Source organism: Durio zibethinus, chromosome 20, assembly GCF_047325235.1.
Source record: "Durio zibethinus cultivar Kanyao isolate XHJ-2024 chromosome 20, ASM4732523v1, whole genome shotgun sequence".
Classification (NCBI taxonomy): domain Eukaryota; kingdom Viridiplantae; phylum Streptophyta; class Magnoliopsida; order Malvales; family Malvaceae; genus Durio; species Durio zibethinus.
The window spans coordinates 1,334,524-1,353,124 of NC_143181.1; the positions used below are offsets into that span (position 1 = coordinate 1,334,524).

General features: G+C 36.2%; 3 protein-coding genes and 1 non-coding gene across 7 annotated transcripts; 3 read left to right on the forward strand and 1 right to left on the reverse strand.

Moving 5' to 3' along the window:
• Window positions 1-1,464: 1,464 nt before the first annotated feature.
• LOC111315317 (lysine-specific histone demethylase 1 homolog 3-like) lies at window positions 1,465-10,367 on the forward strand. 2 transcript variants are annotated; one of them, XM_022916951.2, is made up of 9 exons: window positions 1,504-1,629; window positions 1,768-3,996; window positions 4,356-4,497; window positions 4,665-6,971; window positions 7,102-7,195; window positions 7,367-7,734; window positions 8,249-8,953; window positions 9,059-9,133; window positions 9,603-10,367. In XM_022916951.2, the coding sequence occupies exons 2-9, from the start codon at window positions 1,985-1,987 to the stop codon at window positions 9,666-9,668; spliced, it is 5,769 nt and encodes a 1,922-aa protein (XP_022772686.2). In that variant the 5' UTR covers window positions 1,504-1,629; window positions 1,768-1,984; the 3' UTR covers window positions 9,669-10,367. The 2 variants fall into 2 exon arrangements, with proteins under 2 accessions (XP_022772685.2, XP_022772686.2); XM_022916950.2 differs by having other exon boundaries at window positions 1,465-3,996.
• A 1,407-nt stretch (window positions 10,368-11,774) lies between these two features.
• Window positions 11,775-14,048, forward strand: LOC111315320 (V-type proton ATPase 16 kDa proteolipid subunit). The gene is made up of 3 exons (XM_022916955.2): window positions 11,775-12,036; window positions 12,129-12,414; window positions 13,630-14,048. Exons 1-3 carry the CDS (start codon window positions 11,958-11,960, stop codon window positions 13,760-13,762), a joined length of 498 nt encoding a protein of 165 aa, XP_022772690.2. The 5' UTR covers window positions 11,775-11,957; the 3' UTR covers window positions 13,763-14,048.
• A 668-nt stretch (window positions 14,049-14,716) lies between these two features.
• Window positions 14,717-18,161, forward strand: LOC111315319 (putative 1-acylglycerol-3-phosphate O-acyltransferase). 3 transcript variants are annotated; one of them, XM_022916954.2, is made up of 9 exons: window positions 14,717-14,998; window positions 15,185-15,421; window positions 15,627-15,673; window positions 15,778-15,896; window positions 15,987-16,147; window positions 16,520-16,632; window positions 16,727-16,826; window positions 17,460-17,583; window positions 17,790-18,161. In XM_022916954.2, exons 1-9 carry the CDS (start codon window positions 14,850-14,852, stop codon window positions 17,913-17,915), a joined length of 1,176 nt encoding a protein of 391 aa, XP_022772689.2. In that variant the 5' UTR covers window positions 14,717-14,849; the 3' UTR covers window positions 17,916-18,161. The 3 variants fall into 3 exon arrangements, with proteins under 3 accessions (XP_022772689.2, XP_089605223.1, XP_089605222.1); XM_089749097.1 differs by having other exon boundaries at window positions 14,719-14,998; window positions 17,735-18,023; XM_089749096.1 differs by lacking the exon at window positions 15,987-16,147 and having other exon boundaries at window positions 14,726-14,998; window positions 15,502-15,673.
• A 354-nt stretch (window positions 18,162-18,515) lies between these two features.
• TRNAE-CUC (transfer RNA glutamic acid (anticodon CUC)) lies at window positions 18,516-18,588 on the reverse strand. Its single transcript has one exon. It is a non-coding gene; the product is annotated as a tRNA-Glu (tRNA).
• Window positions 18,589-18,601: the final 13 nt, after the last annotated feature.

Sequence of the window (18,601 nt, forward strand, 5' to 3'; positions counted from 1 at the left end):
CTTCCCTGAAGAGTTATATTTAAGGGTATAAAAGATATATTATTATTTATAAATTATTCAAATTCGATTCGAATAAAATTTGAATTCAACTCAATTATTATCGAGTTGAGTTTGAGTTCGAGTAGCTCAATTTATTAATTAAATTGAGTTCAAGTATTTTTATATTCAATTTGAGTAATTTACGAGTTTAATCAAGTTTTTATATTTAAATATATTTTTATTATTTTAATTAATAAAATATATTGAACTCAAATTTGAGTACAAATAATTGAGCTTTTATCGAATATAAAAATCGAGTTTATTTTTATATGTTAATCAAACTTAATCGAGCGAGCTTGAGTAATTCGATTTCTATCTCGAATCGAGTTTGAGCTAAAAAAATAAAACTCTATCGAGTTTGAGTTAAATTTCGAATCTCGAATTTTGAATCGAACTTAAATTTAATACTATATTAATTCGAATTCGATCGATTACACTTCTAATTATACTAAATTTCTAGATTATTCATTAATAAAATATGTGATTGCAATAATAAATTTATGCTTTATAAATAATGTATTCGATCATTATCATCGGTCAATTAATCATGTTGATTACGCTTGATTGAGATTTAATTTTATACAAACATTTTATATTAAAATTATATATATTGCTTACTATTTTAAGTAAATAATAATCTGAATATTTTTTAATATCGTTAATTAAAACTCATAGGCCGTTGAAAATATTAAAACGTTTAGTACAAATTGGAAGTATTTTACTATAAATTCTTATTATGTGAACTTATAAATTTTATATTTAGCTTTTTTTATTTTTCCAATTACTATTATGCATGGATAATAACCCAATAGTAAAGTAGTATATTTTCTTTGCAATCAAACTTCAATTGTTATTTGTCAAAAAAAAAGTTAAATTATTTTTAAGTATTTTATTTTAACAAGTTTTGAATCTCAAGCAACTTCATTTCCTAAATTTCATTAATAAAATAAAAAATTATTACATATGTTATTAAAATAATTTAAATAATTAATAAAAAATATAAACTTATATGATATAAAATTAAAATAAATTTACATATTTTTGTAACCTTTAATTTAATAAATCAAAAGATAAAAGAGATAAATAAAAAAAATTAATTTCATCTTTTAAATTTATTAAATCAATAATTAAAAAACATAAATAATGAGATACGTCACACAACAATGATTATAAAATAGTAACCTAGAGTAATATCTAGAATATCATATTTGTGTAATGTATAATTTACCGAATAATATAAAATATGACATAAAATATTATTTTATTTGGAATCCAAATACTATCTTATTTTGAACTTCAAGTAATTATTTTCAATTTTAGTACACATATGAAATTAAATTTTGCAAAATAAAAGAATCATTATTCCCGTTCGCTCTATGTAGGTTCGTTAATTCCTATTTATTAATTTATTCATATTTTCTCCTAATAATATAATAATAATAATTTTTTTTCCCACTACACCGTGGTCGCGGCGCACTATATAGGGCCGCATGACCTTCTAATTCCAGAAAGATCGACGCTAACGTGCGCCTGTCACTCTCCTCGACAAATTCCATTATCAACAGCGTTTTCACTGCTCTCGTCCCTCAGGTCTGGTTTGTTACCAATCTCTTTCTCTTTACCTCTTTCCTTAGGCCTTAATAGTTGTCTTAAAAACCCTAGAATTTTGTTTTTTCCTTTTATTTTTTTTCGAAATCTTATTTCCTCATTGGATTCTACGCACTAAAGGGAGGGCGGGACCAAGACATTGACGATACTTTGTGGAAAACTCATTAATTGGAAGAAACTCTTATCTATTTTAGCTGTGAATATCATTTTTTTGGTGAATATTTAAGGATTTGATAAGTTTTGGAACAATGGTTTTGGCTTTGAATTTTATGGCTTTGGTTGCTTAGAGGGAGTCTTTATTCGAAATTATGAGCTTTGGTTTTTTGGTAATTGAGAGATGGAAAGTGATGGTGGTTCAAATTCCAAGGCAGGTTCGCAATTGCAATTTGATTTGGGGAATAGTGCTGAGCTAGGGTTAGAGAAGGTTTCATTACAGAATTCGTTGAAACTTAGGAACAAGAAAATGGATGGTGGTGGGGGCTCTAAGAAAAGATTAAAGGTCGCAGGGGCAGGGGTTGGTTTTGATTCAGATGATGATGAGCCCATTGGGTCTTTGTTCAAGTTAAGGAAACCTAAGAATCCTAAAGGGGTTAAGGCTGGATTGGAGGGCAGTGTGGAAAAGTGCCAGAAGGTTGAAGTTAAGGCAGGTAAAACTGTGGGCAAGGATGAGGATGATTTGGGGGGAATGAATGATACGTTGGCGAGCTTTAGGAAGAAGTTGAAAGGTCCTAAGAAAGGTTATTTTTTGAATGAGTCCTTTGATGATGGGGTTTTGGATGGGAAAACTGTGTTGAAGACAGGTGTGAAAGGTCAGGATATTGGTGAAGACAGGTCTGATGAACTTACTAATAAAGGGGGTGAAAAAAAGCGTACTGGGAAAGTAAGGAGAGCCAAGTTTGATTCAAAAGCGAAGCCCATTGGGGTTGGTGATGAATCAGATGGGTTGGAATCTCAGCATGAGGAAGATCAGAATGAGGGAGGCTTGTGGCCTGGGGAAGGTTCTAATCAGTCTTTGGATGAGAAGTTGGAAGAGTCATTGTCAACCTTTTTTCACAAGGCACAGTCTGGTTCAGTAAGGAAATCTCGCCCAAATTCGAGTTTGAAACAGAATAGCAAGGTTACCCATCATGCTTCTGCTTCAAAGAATCCTAGCAGAAATTGCAATGATAGTTCTCGATCAATTTCTAGTTCAAGCTTCTTGCATTCATCCTCCAAAGAATGTAACACAGAAGAGAATCTAAGATTTGACGATGGTTTGTGTCAACAAGATTGCATTTTGGAACCACGTGACTTAAATGTTCAAAAGGATCCTACAAAGGATCCATGTAGGTCACCTAAAGTATGTGACGGAAATTGGCATTCCAACATTGAGCTCAGGGACAATTGTTCAGCAGCTGACCAGAGGGGTAAACCAGAAATTAAAGGTTTAAAAGATGGATTGGAGCTTCAATCTACTGGTAGAACAGGTATTTTAGTGCCCTGTGTGGTAGAAATACCCAACTCTTGTTCTTCCTCAAAGCAGGTCGAAGAAATCCATGGGTTTGGTAGTGGAGGCTTGTTTCCTCAACCTGTGGACATTTCAAACAAATACATTTCAAGTGCATATCCAGAAATTTCTTTAGCTGGGAAAGAGAACTCTACTGATGGGTTGTTTAACAAGTCTTATAAAAAGGCAAATGAAGACGCTGCCAAATTAGAAAGTGGCTATGTTTTTGACCAATGTCAGAAAGGTTCGCAACAAACTCAACATAATCTGTCTCTGTCTGCTGTTGATTCACTAAAGGCAGAAGAGACTTCAAGTGAGGGTCCAAATACTTGCACTGAGGAAAAATCTTTAGAAACCTCTGATCATCCCAATGAACTTGTTGCCTCCATTCAGAGGTGCAACTCTGCTTTGCATCAACCATCTGAAGGTACCTGCCCTGGTGCCTGTGTTCCCAGCCATGATAGTTTTTTCATAAACAAAGAGGCCAATGGAGGTTCTCCTGCATCTTTAACACCTGATGAAAATGAAAGTTGCCATGAAGATGTGGTCTCTGAGCCTGGTTCTGAAATCAAAGACAGTAAGTTATCAGTTGTCCTGCGAGGTGGGCGCAATATTAAAAAGCGTAGACATGGAGACATGGCTTATGAAGGGGATGCGGATTGGGAGAATTTGATAAGTGAGCAAGGTTTCTTTGGAAATCAACAGTTTGTAGACGGTGATCGTTCCTTTAGAGCAAGAGAGAAGTTTGATGAGGCAGCGGTATCAGCTGGACTGAAAGCTCGTGCTGTGGGTCCAGTTGAGAAGATCAAATTTAAGGAGGTCTTGAAGCATAGAGGTGGGCTGCAGGAATATTTGGAATGCAGGTTTGTGAATATGTATATAATTTTGTTTACTAATTATAATATTTTTGAAATCTTTTTAGTATGCTTCTTTTTTATGCTTCTATTTTTTTTTTTTTAAAACTTTAAACGATAGCGATTAATTACCCTTGAGACCTTGTGTGCAGGGCACCTTTTGTGGTAATGTTGTTTTTATGATCTGTGATTTGGCCTATAAACTTAGAATTATTCATAGAGTTTACTTGTATATTCAAGGATTTGTATTTGGTCTCTTTCTTTCATAGGAGTTGATATGGTTGCCAGGTTCCAATGTGCTGCCTTCTGATTTTCTATCTTAAGAAGTTCTGTTTTCTTCCATGTAATTTAATTGCTTGGTGCTGTAGGAATCATATCTTAGGTCTTTGGAGTAAAGATGTTACCCGTATTTTGCCTCTTGTTGACTGTGGTGTTAGTGATACTCCTTCAGAGGGTGAACTACCCCGAGCTTCCCTAATTAGGGAGATATATGCATTTCTTGATCAGAGTGTAAGTATTTACTCTTGAAGGAGTCAAAATTTCTTATATATGTTTTTTGATGGATAAAATATCTTTCTTATATATATTTCTTAATTTTTCATATTTTAGTACTTTTTTACATTTAATGTTAAACTTGAAGTTTGCTAGAAAATCAAATGCTAACCTCCTTTTTGCAGGGTTATATAAACTTTGGAATTGCTTCCAAGAAAGAGAAGGCAGAACTTAGTGCTAAGTACAATTACAAACTTCTAGAGGAAAAAATTTTTGACTGTAGTTCTGGGGCCTCTGTTGCTGATTCAGAGGATGGAGTTGCCTTTATCCTTGGTCAGGTCAAGAATTTTGATGCTTCTATGGACACAAAGAATTGTGTTAGAGTTGATCAAAACCAGGCATCTGAAGCCACAATATGTGAAGTATTGGTTGATTCGATCACACCAGAATTACCTTATGTAAAAGAACAAGAGGAGTGCCCAAGTGATAAAAATGGCAGCATCAGTGCAAAACTAAACCCTGGATTGATTAGTTTGCAGGTTCCAATTGCTGATCTATCTTGTGATGCAGTTGACATGGGAATAGCCCCTGTAGTAACTCCAGCAGAAAGGAGTGACTCACAATATGTTCAATCTGCAGCTAATGATAATCCTGATGGGAATCATCACCTGCAGGGTGGTTCAGAGGTCAGAAAGAAAATCATAGTTGTTGGAGCTGGTCCTGCTGGATTGACTGCTGCACGCCACTTGCAACGTCAGGGATTTTCTGTGGTTGTACTTGAGGCTAGGAATAGGATAGGAGGTCGTGTTTATACTGATTGCTCTTCTCTTTCAGTTCCTGTGGATCTTGGGGCTAGCATTATTACTGGAGTTGAGGCTGACATGTCAACTAATAGAAGACCAGATCCTTCCTCATTGATTTGTGCACAGTTGGGGCTAGAGTTGACTGTGTTGAATAGTTCCTGTCCTCTTTATGACATTGTATCTGGTCAAAAGGTTCCTGCAGATCTGGATGATGCTCTGGAAGCTGAATACAACACTCTTCTTGATGATATGTTGTTTCTTGTTGCTCAAAAAGGTGACAAAGCAATGAGAATGTCTCTTGAGGATGGTTTAGAATATGCCCTAAAAAGGCATCGCATGGAAGAAATAGGAGCAGATATTGAAGAAACAGAACCACATTCTTCAGTGGATGCTTTCTATGATTCCAAAGCAATCAATGTCGTTGGAAAATTTCCTGAAGAAAATAGTTCTGAAGAGGAGATTTTGAGTCCGCTTGAGAGGAGGGTTATGAATTGGCACTATGCCCACTTGGAGTATGGTTGTGCTGCTTCGCTTAAGGAAGTGTCTCTTCCCCACTGGAATCAAGATGATGTTTATGGCGGCTTTGGAGGAGCCCATTGTATGATTAAAGGTGGTTACAGTACTGTGGTTGAGTCTCTTGGAGAAGGACTTCTCATCCACTTGAACCATGTAGTCACAAATATTTCATATGGCCCAAAGGACACTGGGATTGATAATAATCAACATAGGCAGGTCAAAGTTTCCACATCAAATGGCAGTGAGTTTTCAGGAGATGCTGCGCTTATCACTGTGCCACTTGGTTGCTTGAAAGTGGGAGCCATAAAGTTTTTTCCTTCATTGCCCCAATGGAAACAATCTTCCATAGAGCAGCTTGGTTTTGGAGTTCTTAATAAAGTCGTCTTGGAATTCCCAGAAGTGTTTTGGGATGATACTGTGGATTACTTTGGAGTGACTGCTGAGGCAACAGATAGTAGGGGCCGTTGCTTTATGTTTTGGAATGTCAGAAAAACTGTTGGGGCTCCTGTTCTTATAGCTTTAGTGGCTGGTAAGGCAGCTATTGATGGTCAAAGTATGAGCTCATTGGATCAGGTAAACCATGCTGTGATTGTTCTTCGTAAACTTTTTGGAGAGGCTTCTGTTCCTGATCCAGTTGCCTCGGTAGTGACTGATTGGGGCAGGGATCCTTTCAGCTATGGTGCTTACTCCTATGTTGCCATTGGAGCATCGGGAGAAGACTATGATATGTTGGGCAGGCCTGTTGAGAACTGCTTGTTTTTTGCTGGAGAAGCTACCTGCAAGGAGCATCCTGACACAGTTGGTGGTGCAATGTTGAGTGGACTCCGGGAGGCCGTGCGGCTAATTGACATATTGACCTCCGGAAATGATTATACAGCTGAAGTAGAGGCAATGGAGGCTGCACAGAGACAATCAGAATCAGAAAGGGATGAAGTCAGGGACATAATTAGGAGACTTGAAGCAGTTGAACTTTCTAATGTGTTGTACAAAAACTCTTTGGATCGAGCTCAGGTTTTGGCCAGGGAAGCTTTACTACGGGACATGTTCTTTAATGTGAAAACCACTGCAGGACGATTGCATCTGGCCAAAACGTTGTTAGGTCTTCCAGTTGAATCCTTGAAATCCTTTGCTGGGACAAAGGAAGGGCTTACCACACTCAACTCATGGATGCTGGTATTATTGCTATTCATGATTTACTATCCATCCTTGAGTCCTAATATGGATTTTGATCTAGTAATGCATTTATTTGATGGCTTTAAATAATGGGCTTTGATATTTATTGTGTTTGAATTGAAATTTATAGGATTCGATGGGGAAAGATGGAACTCAACTGTTGCGCCATTGTGTCCGTCTTCTTGTGCTTGTTTCAACTGATCTACTTGCAGTTCGTTCTTCAGGTATAGGCTTATTTTATGCATGTCATATATATTGTATCATTTGCAATGTACTTGGATGGCATGTGTGAAGGTTTTGTTTGTATGTAAATTTCTGTTGGCTTTTCCACGAAGTAGTATGCAATGAATAAAAGTGACTAAGATGACATTTTATTAATAATTATTTAATTTTAGGAATTGGGAAAACTGTGAAGGAAAAAGTTTGTGTACATACAAGTCGTGACATTCGTGCTATAGCAAGCCAGCTAGTAAATGTGTGGCTTGAAGTCTTCCGTAAGGCAAAAGCTTCTTCAAAGAGAAAATCCCTTAAAGATCCAGCCTCAGGAAAGCCACCTTTACACTCACTTCATGGTGCTTTTGAGAATAAACGAAGCTTGCATGATCCTTTCTCTGCTGGAAACCAGTATCCTTTCAATGTAAAAGAGCATGGCAAATCAATTGATATGGAGGTGGAAGCTGTCAACCTAGGAATGTCTGAGGAAGAGCAGGCTGCCTTTGCTGCTGAAGCTGCCGCTCGAGCTGCAGCAAAAGCTGCTGCTGAGGTATGTTCTTTCTTTTATCCTTTTTACATTGGCATATCTACATTGATGCACTGCCTTTAAACAACTGATACTTGGATGCCACCTTGAAGAAGTCTTTGTTTGTGCTTTTGGATGTTTGGCTTTATCTTGTTTCCCATAAAGACCAAAAGAGTTATAGAGCTTATCCCTTGTTTTGCTGTTAATTTTTTTAACATTCAGCCATCTCACATAATTTTTTAAGAATATTGCATGAAGGCTTTTGTACTGTGAAAGACTTGCATGACATGCTTCTTTTTACTTTTGATCAAGTTAACATCATTAGTATAGACTGGCCAAATTTGGATGACTTGTGACAGTTTTTCGACATTAATTTGAAAACGCAAAGAGTTGCTTAACATTGCCTTCTATAACCATATTATTCATATACTTTTATATTTTTTGTTTGTCATCTTCACTAAAAAAATATTTCCTTCTTTCTTTTCAGCTGTGGTTATGGACTTGTGTTTATAAAGAGATTAACTATTGTACTTTGTAGGCACTTGCATCCACAGAAGCCAACTGCAACAAATTGCTGCAGCTTCCCAAGATTCCTTCTTTTCACAAATTTGCCAGAAGGGAGCAATATGCACAAATGGATGAAAGGAAGTGGCCTGGTGGTTTTTTGGGAAGACAAGATTGTATATCAGAAATAGACTCTAGGAACTGCAGAGTTAGGGACTGGTCTGTTGATTTCTCTGCTGCTTGTGTTAACATTGATAGTTCCAGAATGTCAGTAGATAACCTGTCTCAGAGGAGCCATTCCAATGAGATCGCGAGCCACTTGAAACTTAGAGAGCACTCTGGAGAAAGTTTGGCTGTGGACAGCAGTATCTTCACAAAAGCATGGGTTGATACTGCCTGTAGTGGGGGGATTAAGGATTATCATGCCATTGAGCGATGGCAGTCTCAAGCAGCTGCTGCTGATCCAGATTTCTTCCATCCGACAATGTATTTCAAGGATGAGGAAGATTCAAATACTAGTTCAAGGCAACCAACCTCAAAGCATGACGGGCGAGCGAATGAGAGCTCAGTCTCCCAAGTTACTGTAAACAAGGAGCAATTTAAGAATCATCCTCGTGGAGCTGATCGTATTAAACATGCTGTTGTTGATTATGTTGCATCATTGCTAATGCCCCTTTATAAGGCAAGAAAATTTGATAGGGAGGGATACAAATCAATAATGAAGAAAACTGCAAGAAAGGTTTCTGTTTCTTCTCTTCCCTTTCTTGTCTTTCACTCCTTAGTTCTCAACTTCATTTCTGCCTCTACTTCCATTCTGGTCTTAGGCTTTTAGTTCTTTTACCAGGTAATGGAGCAGGCAACTGATGCAGAGAAAAACATGGCTGTTTCTGAATTTCTTGATTTCAAGCGCAAAAATAAGGTATGCATTATATATGTGCCATATTAGGTTTATATCTATTTACCCAGTCTACCTATTAGACCTGTTGGTTTATCATTTCTTTTTCTTTTTTTCCACCCAAATTTTAAAGGATTCTCTGATGCACATTACTGGCTTCATTAATTGCTATCGTGATGATACAGCCTGGGTATTGTTGCTTTTGTTATGTTTCGATTGTACATTAACTTTGATTTATGATTCTTATTATCATAGTACTCTTCATAATCATTTTAATAGAGTTCCTATTGCTGAAGTGATTGCTTCTTCCTTTCCCTTTTACTGTGAAGAGGACAACTGCTGCTTTTTTTTGTTCTGTTAGATAGTTAACCTTGTTGCAGTCACTCTTTCAGAGCTGGAATATGCCTTTGTGAAAATGGATACAGGATACTTAATGGTATTATACAGATTTGGATTCTTGATAAAACTTAATTTGGATGTCTTTGACATGCAGATTCGTTCCTTTGTGGACAAATTGATTGAGAGGCACATGGCAATGAAGCCAGTCATGAAACCATGATGGTGTTAAAGGATTGACTGGTTATGCTTTATTGGCCGCTTCTCTGCAAGACCTATAAAAGCCTCTCTGTGAGTGAGTTCACCGCCTTAAAATGATGGTGGTGCTGGACAAAGAGTTCTACAATCTGCAGTTCATGATCCATAAGGTGTCCTTGGAAGAAAAAACATGGTTCAGTGTTTTACAATCTTGATTGACCCTCAAAGCAAAGCAAAAGTCGCTCAAGTTGATGCCTTATTGCAAATTTTATCGGAACTGGTAGTGGAATAAAGTAGAGAGGCTGTTTTTGGATGTTGAATTGGCTTCTTTATTATAAATGGGCTCAATAAAAGTGTTGTCGCTCATCCATCTCATCTGGATTGTGGGCAATCGGTTAGCTTTGAAGATGACATCAAGATCCTTTATATTAATTGGCTTAACAACATTGTCCTTTGGAGGGTGGTAGTCAAGACCCAAAATTTTATTTGGGATTCCCACTGATGAGACATTACCTGTCTTACTTTTCTTTTTGTTTTTGATGTGTACAGCTTAGTATTCTTTTAGTGATGACAAGCATATGGAGATCATCTATCTGAAAATACTTCAATATTGTCCTGATTTTTTAATTGAACATCAATTGCTAACTTCAATTCTTTCTTCAATTTGTTGTTGAAGGAATGACATTTTAATTGCATGGAATGAATCAGAGGGACAATATCTACATACTTTGTCTTGGTTTTTTGTGTGCGTCTGTATTGGGAGGTTGGGGTTGAATTGCATGGCATCTGACCATCAGTATGTATGAAGTGATTTTTTTTCTTCGTTTCATCATTGAGGAATTTAAGCTATTTCCTATGTGACATTTAAATTGAAATGATAAGGTGAGTTACTTGTCTGATGATATCGGTTTAGATGGTTTCGAATTCATAAAGCATTAGCATATTAATATTGTATATCATCTACTGGGTAAGTCAGAGGAATTTACACTGCAATACTAGTTGGCTGTTTCATGTTATACACTTCTGTATGCAGAACGTCAATGGAATGTCCATTTCATTTATTGGCTATTACTTCATTGCTAACACCACTTCAGAATTCCAGGTTGGCAAAATGTTGTGGCTGGCCAATGAGAAGTATGTGCTCTTTTATCTCTTATATTTTCTGAATTCTTAGTGCCTAGAAACTATTGTATGACCACAGGTTGAATGATAATGTTGCAAAGACCCAATTAATATAGCTGAAGATGGAATATATGTACGTGTGCTTTTGTCTTGGATGTTTAGCATGTTATTTTCCATCGGACAAACTAGATGTAACTGCTTTAACATGATGATGGTTTTAGTCCCATCCAATATATAGGTAGAGCAGAGATCTACATCGGTGGGAACTTGGGTGCTTCTGAAGAATTAGACCCTTATCTCGGGTTAATTGAGGTATGGTAGGTTTGTCAATGTATTTTGCTGACAAATATGAACATGTGGTTCATTCAGTTACACAAGTGGATCTATATAGTTGAAAAATTGCTTTGCATTTTATCTTTTGTTGCTTGTTGATGACTTGTGATTCTAAACGTTCACCCATAGAGATGGGGAGAGAAAGGATGTGGCCGGGTCTTGAACAATTATTGCCCCCCTATATGGAAACCATATTTGGAATTTGGAATTTGATTGGTAACAAGAATAGAAAATTTGTTAATTTAATGATTAAGTTATAAAATAAAAAAGTAATTATGAATCTTAATCATTAGACGTACAAGTTTTTCATCTTTACTCTTTTCTATCATTTCTAGCAAGTGAAGCATTAGTATGGGCAATTTTAGTTGTTTTCAGATCATGGAAATGTGTTTCTTTAATATGATCACACCCGAGATTAAATTAAGTCCAAGAAACGTCTTACTTATATATGCTAAAAAATGGATAAAAGCTATGCACTTAGGATCTTCTCAACCCCATTTTTTAAAAAGCCAATCAGTATTTGATTATATATATTGTAATCAGATACCAGCTTTTTACGAAAAAACAAAATGCGAAAAAAAAGTTAAAAAGAGAATTGGGTGGACAGGACCAAGGGTACGGCCCAAATAGATTCTTATAATGTAACACCCGAATGACTGGTACGTACGTTTCCATTGGTGCAGAAGAGCATGACTAATGTCCAAATAAAATAAGCCCAATTTCCACGTATCTTCCTGGGAGGGAAGGAGAGCTTTCGTATAAATATCTACGAATAGATTTTTTTTTTTTTTCAAAAAAAAAAATTACTATTACATTTGGAGGAGCTGAGATCTGATCCATTACTCTCCTCGGGAAAAAGATGTCTTCAACATTCAGCGGGGATGAAACTGCTCCTTTCTTCGGCTTCTTGGGGGCCGCTGCTGCCCTTGTTTTCTCCTGTAAGCCATTTACAATACTCGGATTGTTGTTAATAATAAATGATTTTTATCTTTGTGGATCTCGGGGTGGGTTTTGATCGGATGTTTCTCAGGTATGGGAGCCGCTTATGGGACCGCTAAGAGTGGGGTTGGTGTAGCGTCGATGGGGGTGATGCGGCCAGAGCTGGTAATGAAGTCGATCGTACCCGTGGTTATGGCTGGTGTGCTTGGTATTTATGGCTTAATTATTGCTGTCATCATTAGTACCGGAATTAATCCAAAAGCTAAATCTTATTACCTTTTCGATGGGTACGCGCATCTGTCATCCGGTCTCGCTTGTGGCCTCGCTGGTCTTTCCGCTGGTATGGCTATTGGGATCGTTGGTGATGCTGGCGTTAGGTATTATTTCTGGGGCAAACGTTTCAGTTTATATTTAGATGGTTTATGTTTTATGGTCATATCAATTTTGTACATTTTCTCTGCATAAAGTTGGTATTATTTCTGGGGTTTTGATGTTTATCCTGAAAAATACCAAGTTGAGCATTTTATATTACCTTGTTAACCCTGCATGTAGCCCTTTCTTCACTTCGTTGTTTAGATGCAGCTTGGGATAAATTTAAGTAGGATCCTTAACACTATGTTTGGATTGAGGGAAAGGAAAATAAAGGAAAGTAATGGAAATAGAAAAACTCTTTCTTTGATTGGATAAACTTTTAATTTAAAGAAAAGAAAGAGATGAAAATCTAATAACCTTTGGTTTTCCTTGTAATTTTTACTTTTTTAATACTTCAATTTGAGAGAAAAGCTAAGGAAAGGAAGGTTAGAAAAGTTTTATTTTTATGAAAAGACTATTATATTCATATTTTTATTATGACATTAGATTTAATCATATAATTGACATTTTTTACAAAAATAATTTTTTTTATGAGTATTTTATATAACATCACAATTTATAAATATTTTATAATTTTTCAAGTCTTAACAACAAAACAAGTCAAATTATTATCGGAATAAATTAAAAGGTTAAATTAAATACAAAATTAAGAGTAAATTAATAATTAGCTAATATATTTTACTATATTAAACATGCTCAATTTTGTTCGGAAAGATTTGTTTATGTAAGTTAGGTAGTATAAAGATATATTTATATATTATATGTTGCTTTATAAAAAAAAGGTTCTAATTAGAAAAAAATATTATAATCAATTATTTCCTTTCTTTTTTTATTATTTATCCAAACAATTGTTGTTAGAATTTTTTTTCTTTCATTTTCTTTATTAATTTTAATTAACCGAACAAGGAGTACATGTATATTTTTCTTTCCTTTCCTTTATTAATATGTATCCAAACGTAGCATCCTTGAGTTGGATTAAGATCATAAGCTAATGTTAAGTGACTTTTGATTGTTTGGGATCTGGGAAGAAAGATGAATGTTTAAGATTGGATGCTATTATTCATTTTGTTTTATTATAAGTCTGGATGCTTTCATTCGTTTTGTTTAAGTTGATATTTGTTACTACTCTTGTTGATGATTTGTTGCATTTTTTGTCTGCTAAGTAGTTTGCAAGCAGTATTGATTTGAAACTCGTCTTATTGTTTAATTGGATTTTGTAGAGCAAATGCACAACAGCCAAAGCTTTTTGTTGGGATGATCCTCATTCTCATCTTTGCTGAGGCATTGGCACTATATGGCTTGATCGTCGGCATTATTCTCTCTTCCAGAGCTGGTCAGTCAAGAGCTGAGTGAAAAAAGCCCCAATTACTAGTGACTGTATGGTTGGCTGTGGTTCCTGAAGAATTGTTCAAATATATCTCTCTGTTTTTAGTTTTGCTCAGGAAGTGTTTTCTGCATAAAATTTCTTGGATGCCTGTGTTGAGCATTTCTACAGATTGAGAAATTCACAGTGGCTGTAGCTGATGATAGATTAGAGATATAAATTAGTTGTTAATCATTATAAGATTGTGTATTTGTGGATCCCATGTAAGCCTTGTAGAATTACTGTTTTCATTATTCTTTTTGCTGGTTTTCTCTCTTTAAGCTGTTTTAGATGCTGAGTTTGATGTGAATTGGATGAGCTCGTTGGGCCATTGGTCTCTGGACTGCCACAAACCTGCTCTGGTTGCTTAAAATCCATGGCAACTTGCATAAATCCTCCTCTTACATGAAATTCTTCTTGCAGTCGCAGCAAGCTTCACTTCTCCTTAAGTCAGAAGTGCCCCAGCTAACCCTCATCGAGTCTTTACAGTTGGCTTCAGATTCATTTTCTTTGTTGTATGACCGTAAACGCCTAATTGCCCTGATCGATGCATAGACTAACCGTGAAGAATGACTGCTTCGCTTACCTATAACATACTATTATGGGCTTTCTTGAGAAGGTTCCTGTCTCAATAATGGGCTTTCAGAGAGGCGATCGGGTTAAAGTTTCTGGCCCACATTTAGGCCAGTGGGCCTCATTAGAGTTTATTTGACCGTAGAACAAAAACAAAAAAAACTTGCGCTTCAAGATTCAGGGACGAAGAGAGCCAAAGAGAATAATCATTGCTCGCGAAATCTCGTACGTCATCGCCAACGTAATCGTATCTATGCGTCCATTTCAAGGCAAATTTGAGACACCATTAGGTATTAGCTAACATCATGTCCAGCAGCGCACGTGTCCTAAGTCTGGTTAATATTATTATTATTATTTTTTTAAATTACAGAAAATGAAAATTCAGCCAGTCAAAATCAAAGCTTTCGAATATAAACACTGCGTGGGGTTTTGTGTTTTTAAAGCAAAAGGAATATCATTCGAGCCACGCTCTCTATCGTTCGTACAGCTTAATTTTAAGAAAAAATGACCGAAGAAATTAATAAACCCGAGCTTCAATCCCTTCCAACGACTAAAGCGAAATCCAGATCGTTATGGCCGTCCGTTCTGCGTTGGATTCCTACTTCCACCGACCACATCATCGCCGCTGAGAAACGCCTTCTCTCTCTCGTCAAGTAAGTAAACCTTCAATTCCTTTTCCTTATCAATGTTTTGATTTCTCTAGTTATAAGTTTACGCTTGAAAAAGCCGCATACTTTAATTGCACGTTCTTGAATTCGATAATTGGGTTTTATGGTTTTAATTTTGGTGAAAACTTTGATAAGAATTCCATAATTATGAATGAATTATTGAAATTTCAGGACTCCATATGTGCAAGAACAAGCGAATATAGGTTCAGGTCCACCTGGTTCTAGAGTCAGGTGGTTTCGTTCTGCGAGTAACGAACCGAGGTTCATAAATACAGTTACCTTTGATAGCAAAGAGGGTTCTCCTACTCTTGTTATGGTTCATGGATATGCTGCTTCTCAAGGTTTCTTTTTCAAGAATTTCGATTATCTGGCCAATCGTTTCAAGGTCATTGCTATTGATCAGCTTGGGTAAGCTCCTTTTCTCTGAAGGTTATACTTTTGGCATGACCAAGCTGAATAGTACTAGTGATAACTTCAATTTTGTTCAGTTGTCGGGTTCGTTTGTGGTTTACTTTTAGCCATGCTGCACGAAAACAAATCTTTCATGCGTTGCTTAGGTTGATATCTACATTCCATTATAGTTTCTTAGTCTATCTTCGCCTTTTTCCTCCAGTTGGGGTGGATCAAGCAGGCCTGACTTTACATGCAAAAGCACTGAAGGTTAGATACCAGAATGCTAATAATCCCTTTGTCTCTCTTCATTTAGCAGATGTTACTAAAGCTATTGCATATGTGTTTCACCTTTTCTTGTATTGATAATGCAGAAACTGAGGCATGGTTTGTTGATTCTTTTGAGGAGTGGCGTAAAGCGAAAAATCTCAGTAACTTTATATTACTTGGGCATTCTTTTGGAGGATATGTTGCAGCTAAATATGCTCTCAAGGTGATTGCCTTTACATGTTAAATGTTTGAATGCTACAAGTAATCTGACATCACATCTTTTATTCCAATGGCCCTTGTGCTTATTTTGTAGCATCCTGAACATGTTCAACACTTAATTTTAGTGGGGCCTGCTGGATTTTCATCAGAATCAGATGGAAAATCTGAGTGGCTAACCCGCTTCAGAGCAACATGGAAAGGGGTAATTTTGTATCATTTGTGGGAGTCTAATTTTACTCCTCAGAAGCTAGTAAGGTTTGTATTTATCTTGTCCTATTTTCTTAACTGGCACCCTGAAATCAGACTTAGCTATTAAATCTTTCTCTGGACTGATCTCCCAAAACTACAACCTCATGCATTATGTTCTAAACGTGTCTAGTAATTTGTTCATTATTAGGGGAAAAAAGTAAGGGTTCAAAGATGATCATTGGTAACCTATTGCTATTGGGAAATAGTTGTTGGAATAATTTTGTAGGTCTCCTTTGTTATTATATATTTCTTTCAAAGCCCTCTTGATCTGATTTGGTTTTTTCTTTTTTTTCATTTTACATTTATTTTCACTTATTCTGTTGTCTTGGATTGCATTTTGCATCAATAATTGAATTTTTTGGATGATTCACTATGCAGAGGTTTAGGTCCGTGGGGTCCAGGTATTGTGCGTAAGTATACAACTGCTAGATTTAGTCCTAGATATTCAGCTGGGAATGTACTGACAGAGGAGGAGTCTACACTTTTAACAGGTATGATAGGAGTTTTAGATTTTGTATTTGGCTCATGTTTAAGTAAGTAATGGATATCTAACAGCTATTTTTCCCCTGTTCTTCCTGGTTGAAGATTATATGTACCATACTTCAGCTGCTAAAGCAAGCGGAGAGCTGTGCTTAAAATATATATTTGCATTTGGAGCATTTGCTCGGATGCCCCTTTTAAACAGGTTTGATTGCCCTGCTTGATTAAACTCATCTATTAGTCCAGTAAAGGTGTTTATCTACTTATTTTCAATTGGGTTCATTGCATGGCCTAACATCTGCCTATTTTATATTGGTCAAGATTCTGTCTAGACCTTGAGGAATTTTATTTGTGCAATATCTCACATTGACTTGAAAACATTCTCTACAATGTGATTACATCTCTCTTATTTTGCTTGGGAAATTTGGGCAGATGCACGATAAAGAAGCTGGTTTTGTTAAAGGCCAAGAATTTGTCTATGGATTTAATTTTTTTGGTATGACAAAGAAAAAAGGAATGCCCTTGTAATGATCATAAAGCTTCACTCTGCAGGCCATACCATTTTATATAATGCTAGTGCATTGCTCATTGCAAGAACAGGATCATGAAAACTTTTGCAATGGAAAATAGTTCTTCAAAACCTTGAGCGCATGCATAACATCTAAATTGAAACTAGAGGACACTTTCAAAATTTCAAGCTGACTGATATAAGAGTCATATGAACCATTAGCTAGAGTCTAGAGCTGTGATGCAATCTACTAAAAAGTGAAGATTTGAGGTTTTTGGAAGACATTAATGAATTACGTTCTTTTTTTTTCTTTTCTTTTTCTGTGAATAGTGCATCCGAGTGGAAAGTGCCAACTACTTTTATATATGGGGCTCAAGATTGGATGAACTATCAAGGAGCCCAAGAAGCTCGCAAGCAAATGAAGGTCCCGTGTGAAATTATCAGGGTTCCTCAGGTCTGTTTTTTCTTTTGGCCAATGTTCCTCAGGTCTGTTTACTTCTGCAATATATAAGAAATAACATGGGCAGCATCACCTGCCAAATACATTTTATTTTTCCATGAAAGCTTTATTTTGGAACCTTGAATGGACTATTTTATTTTTACAGCCCAAATGCTATCCTTCCTGTCAGACTCCTTATCTTTCATTTCTCGCATCTGCAGGCTGGACATTTTGTATTCCTTGAAAATCCAGATGGATTCCATTCAGCTATGTTGCATGCTTGTAGGAGATTCCTCTCACCTCACCCTGATAATGAACCCTTTCCTGAAGGTCTGGAATCAGCATAGAAGAAAGCATGTTGTAATTTCCTTACACATTTGTTGTATAAATACATAATCACAGGGTTTCATTGGTCAGAAGATTCTTTGGGTCAATAAAACATTCTTTGCCTGTAACTTTTATTATATTTATATTTTAGGTATTGGCTGTTGGGTCGTAATACTTGAATCAGGGCAATTACTTATGTAAAGTGGAACTCCATTTATAATGTAAAACATGTTAAATACTATAAGAAATTGTAATTTTAGTTTTAACCCTTTTGTTTTTATACTTCAACAAGGGGGCTTTGCTTCTGTATTTTAATTTTGAACCCACCATTGCGCAGCTTTTATGTGTTATGAGTCTCTCGCCATTGCTCCAGGGTTATTATTGCAAACTAGTCTCTCATTTAGCATGATGCATAAATCAGCATTGAGATAAGTAATGCAAAAATATTGAAAGGTGCAAAGAGTCTAGGAAATTTTCAGTTCTTTTCTGGGAGAAAAGATAGATTGGCCCTAGCATTTTCCAAATTATTGTACCACTTATAGTAGTAAAAAATTATACTGACATAATTTGTTTCTCATTTCTGAAGCCAGCCAGGAGTTTGAACTCCGAAAAAAAGAAAGTTCCGTTGCCGGGACTTGAACCCGGGTCTTTCGGGTGAGAGCCGAATATCCTAACCAACTAGACTACAACGGATTATTGATCCTGA

Bases quoted from the DNA above. Each gene is read 5' to 3' on its own strand.
- LOC111315319 (XM_022916954.2), top strand. From the start codon at position 14,850: ATGACCGAAGAAATTAATAAACCCGAGCTTCAATCCCTTCCAACGACT. The intron at 15,897-15,986 runs GTGATTGCCTTT...CTTATTTTGTAG, and splicing joins CAGCTAAATATGCTCTCAAG to CATCCTGAACATGTTCAACA. The intron at 16,148-16,519 runs GTTTGTATTTAT...TTCACTATGCAG, and splicing joins ACTCCTCAGAAGCTAGTAAG to AGGTTTAGGTCCGTGGGGTC.
- LOC111315320 (XM_022916955.2), top strand. From the start codon at position 11,958: ATGTCTTCAACATTCAGCGGGGATGAAACTGCTCCTTTCTTCGGCTTC. The intron at 12,037-12,128 runs GTAAGCCATTTA...GATGTTTCTCAG, and splicing joins TGCTGCCCTTGTTTTCTCCT to GTATGGGAGCCGCTTATGGG. The intron at 12,415-13,629 runs GTATTATTTCTG...TGGATTTTGTAG, and splicing joins GTTGGTGATGCTGGCGTTAG to AGCAAATGCACAACAGCCAA.
- LOC111315317 (XM_022916950.2), top strand. From the start codon at position 1,985: ATGGAAAGTGATGGTGGTTCAAATTCCAAGGCAGGTTCGCAATTGCAA. The intron at 6,972-7,101 runs GTATTATTGCTA...TGAAATTTATAG, and splicing joins CACTCAACTCATGGATGCTG to GATTCGATGGGGAAAGATGG. The intron at 7,735-8,248 runs GTATGTTCTTTC...TGTACTTTGTAG, and splicing joins CAGCAAAAGCTGCTGCTGAG to GCACTTGCATCCACAGAAGC.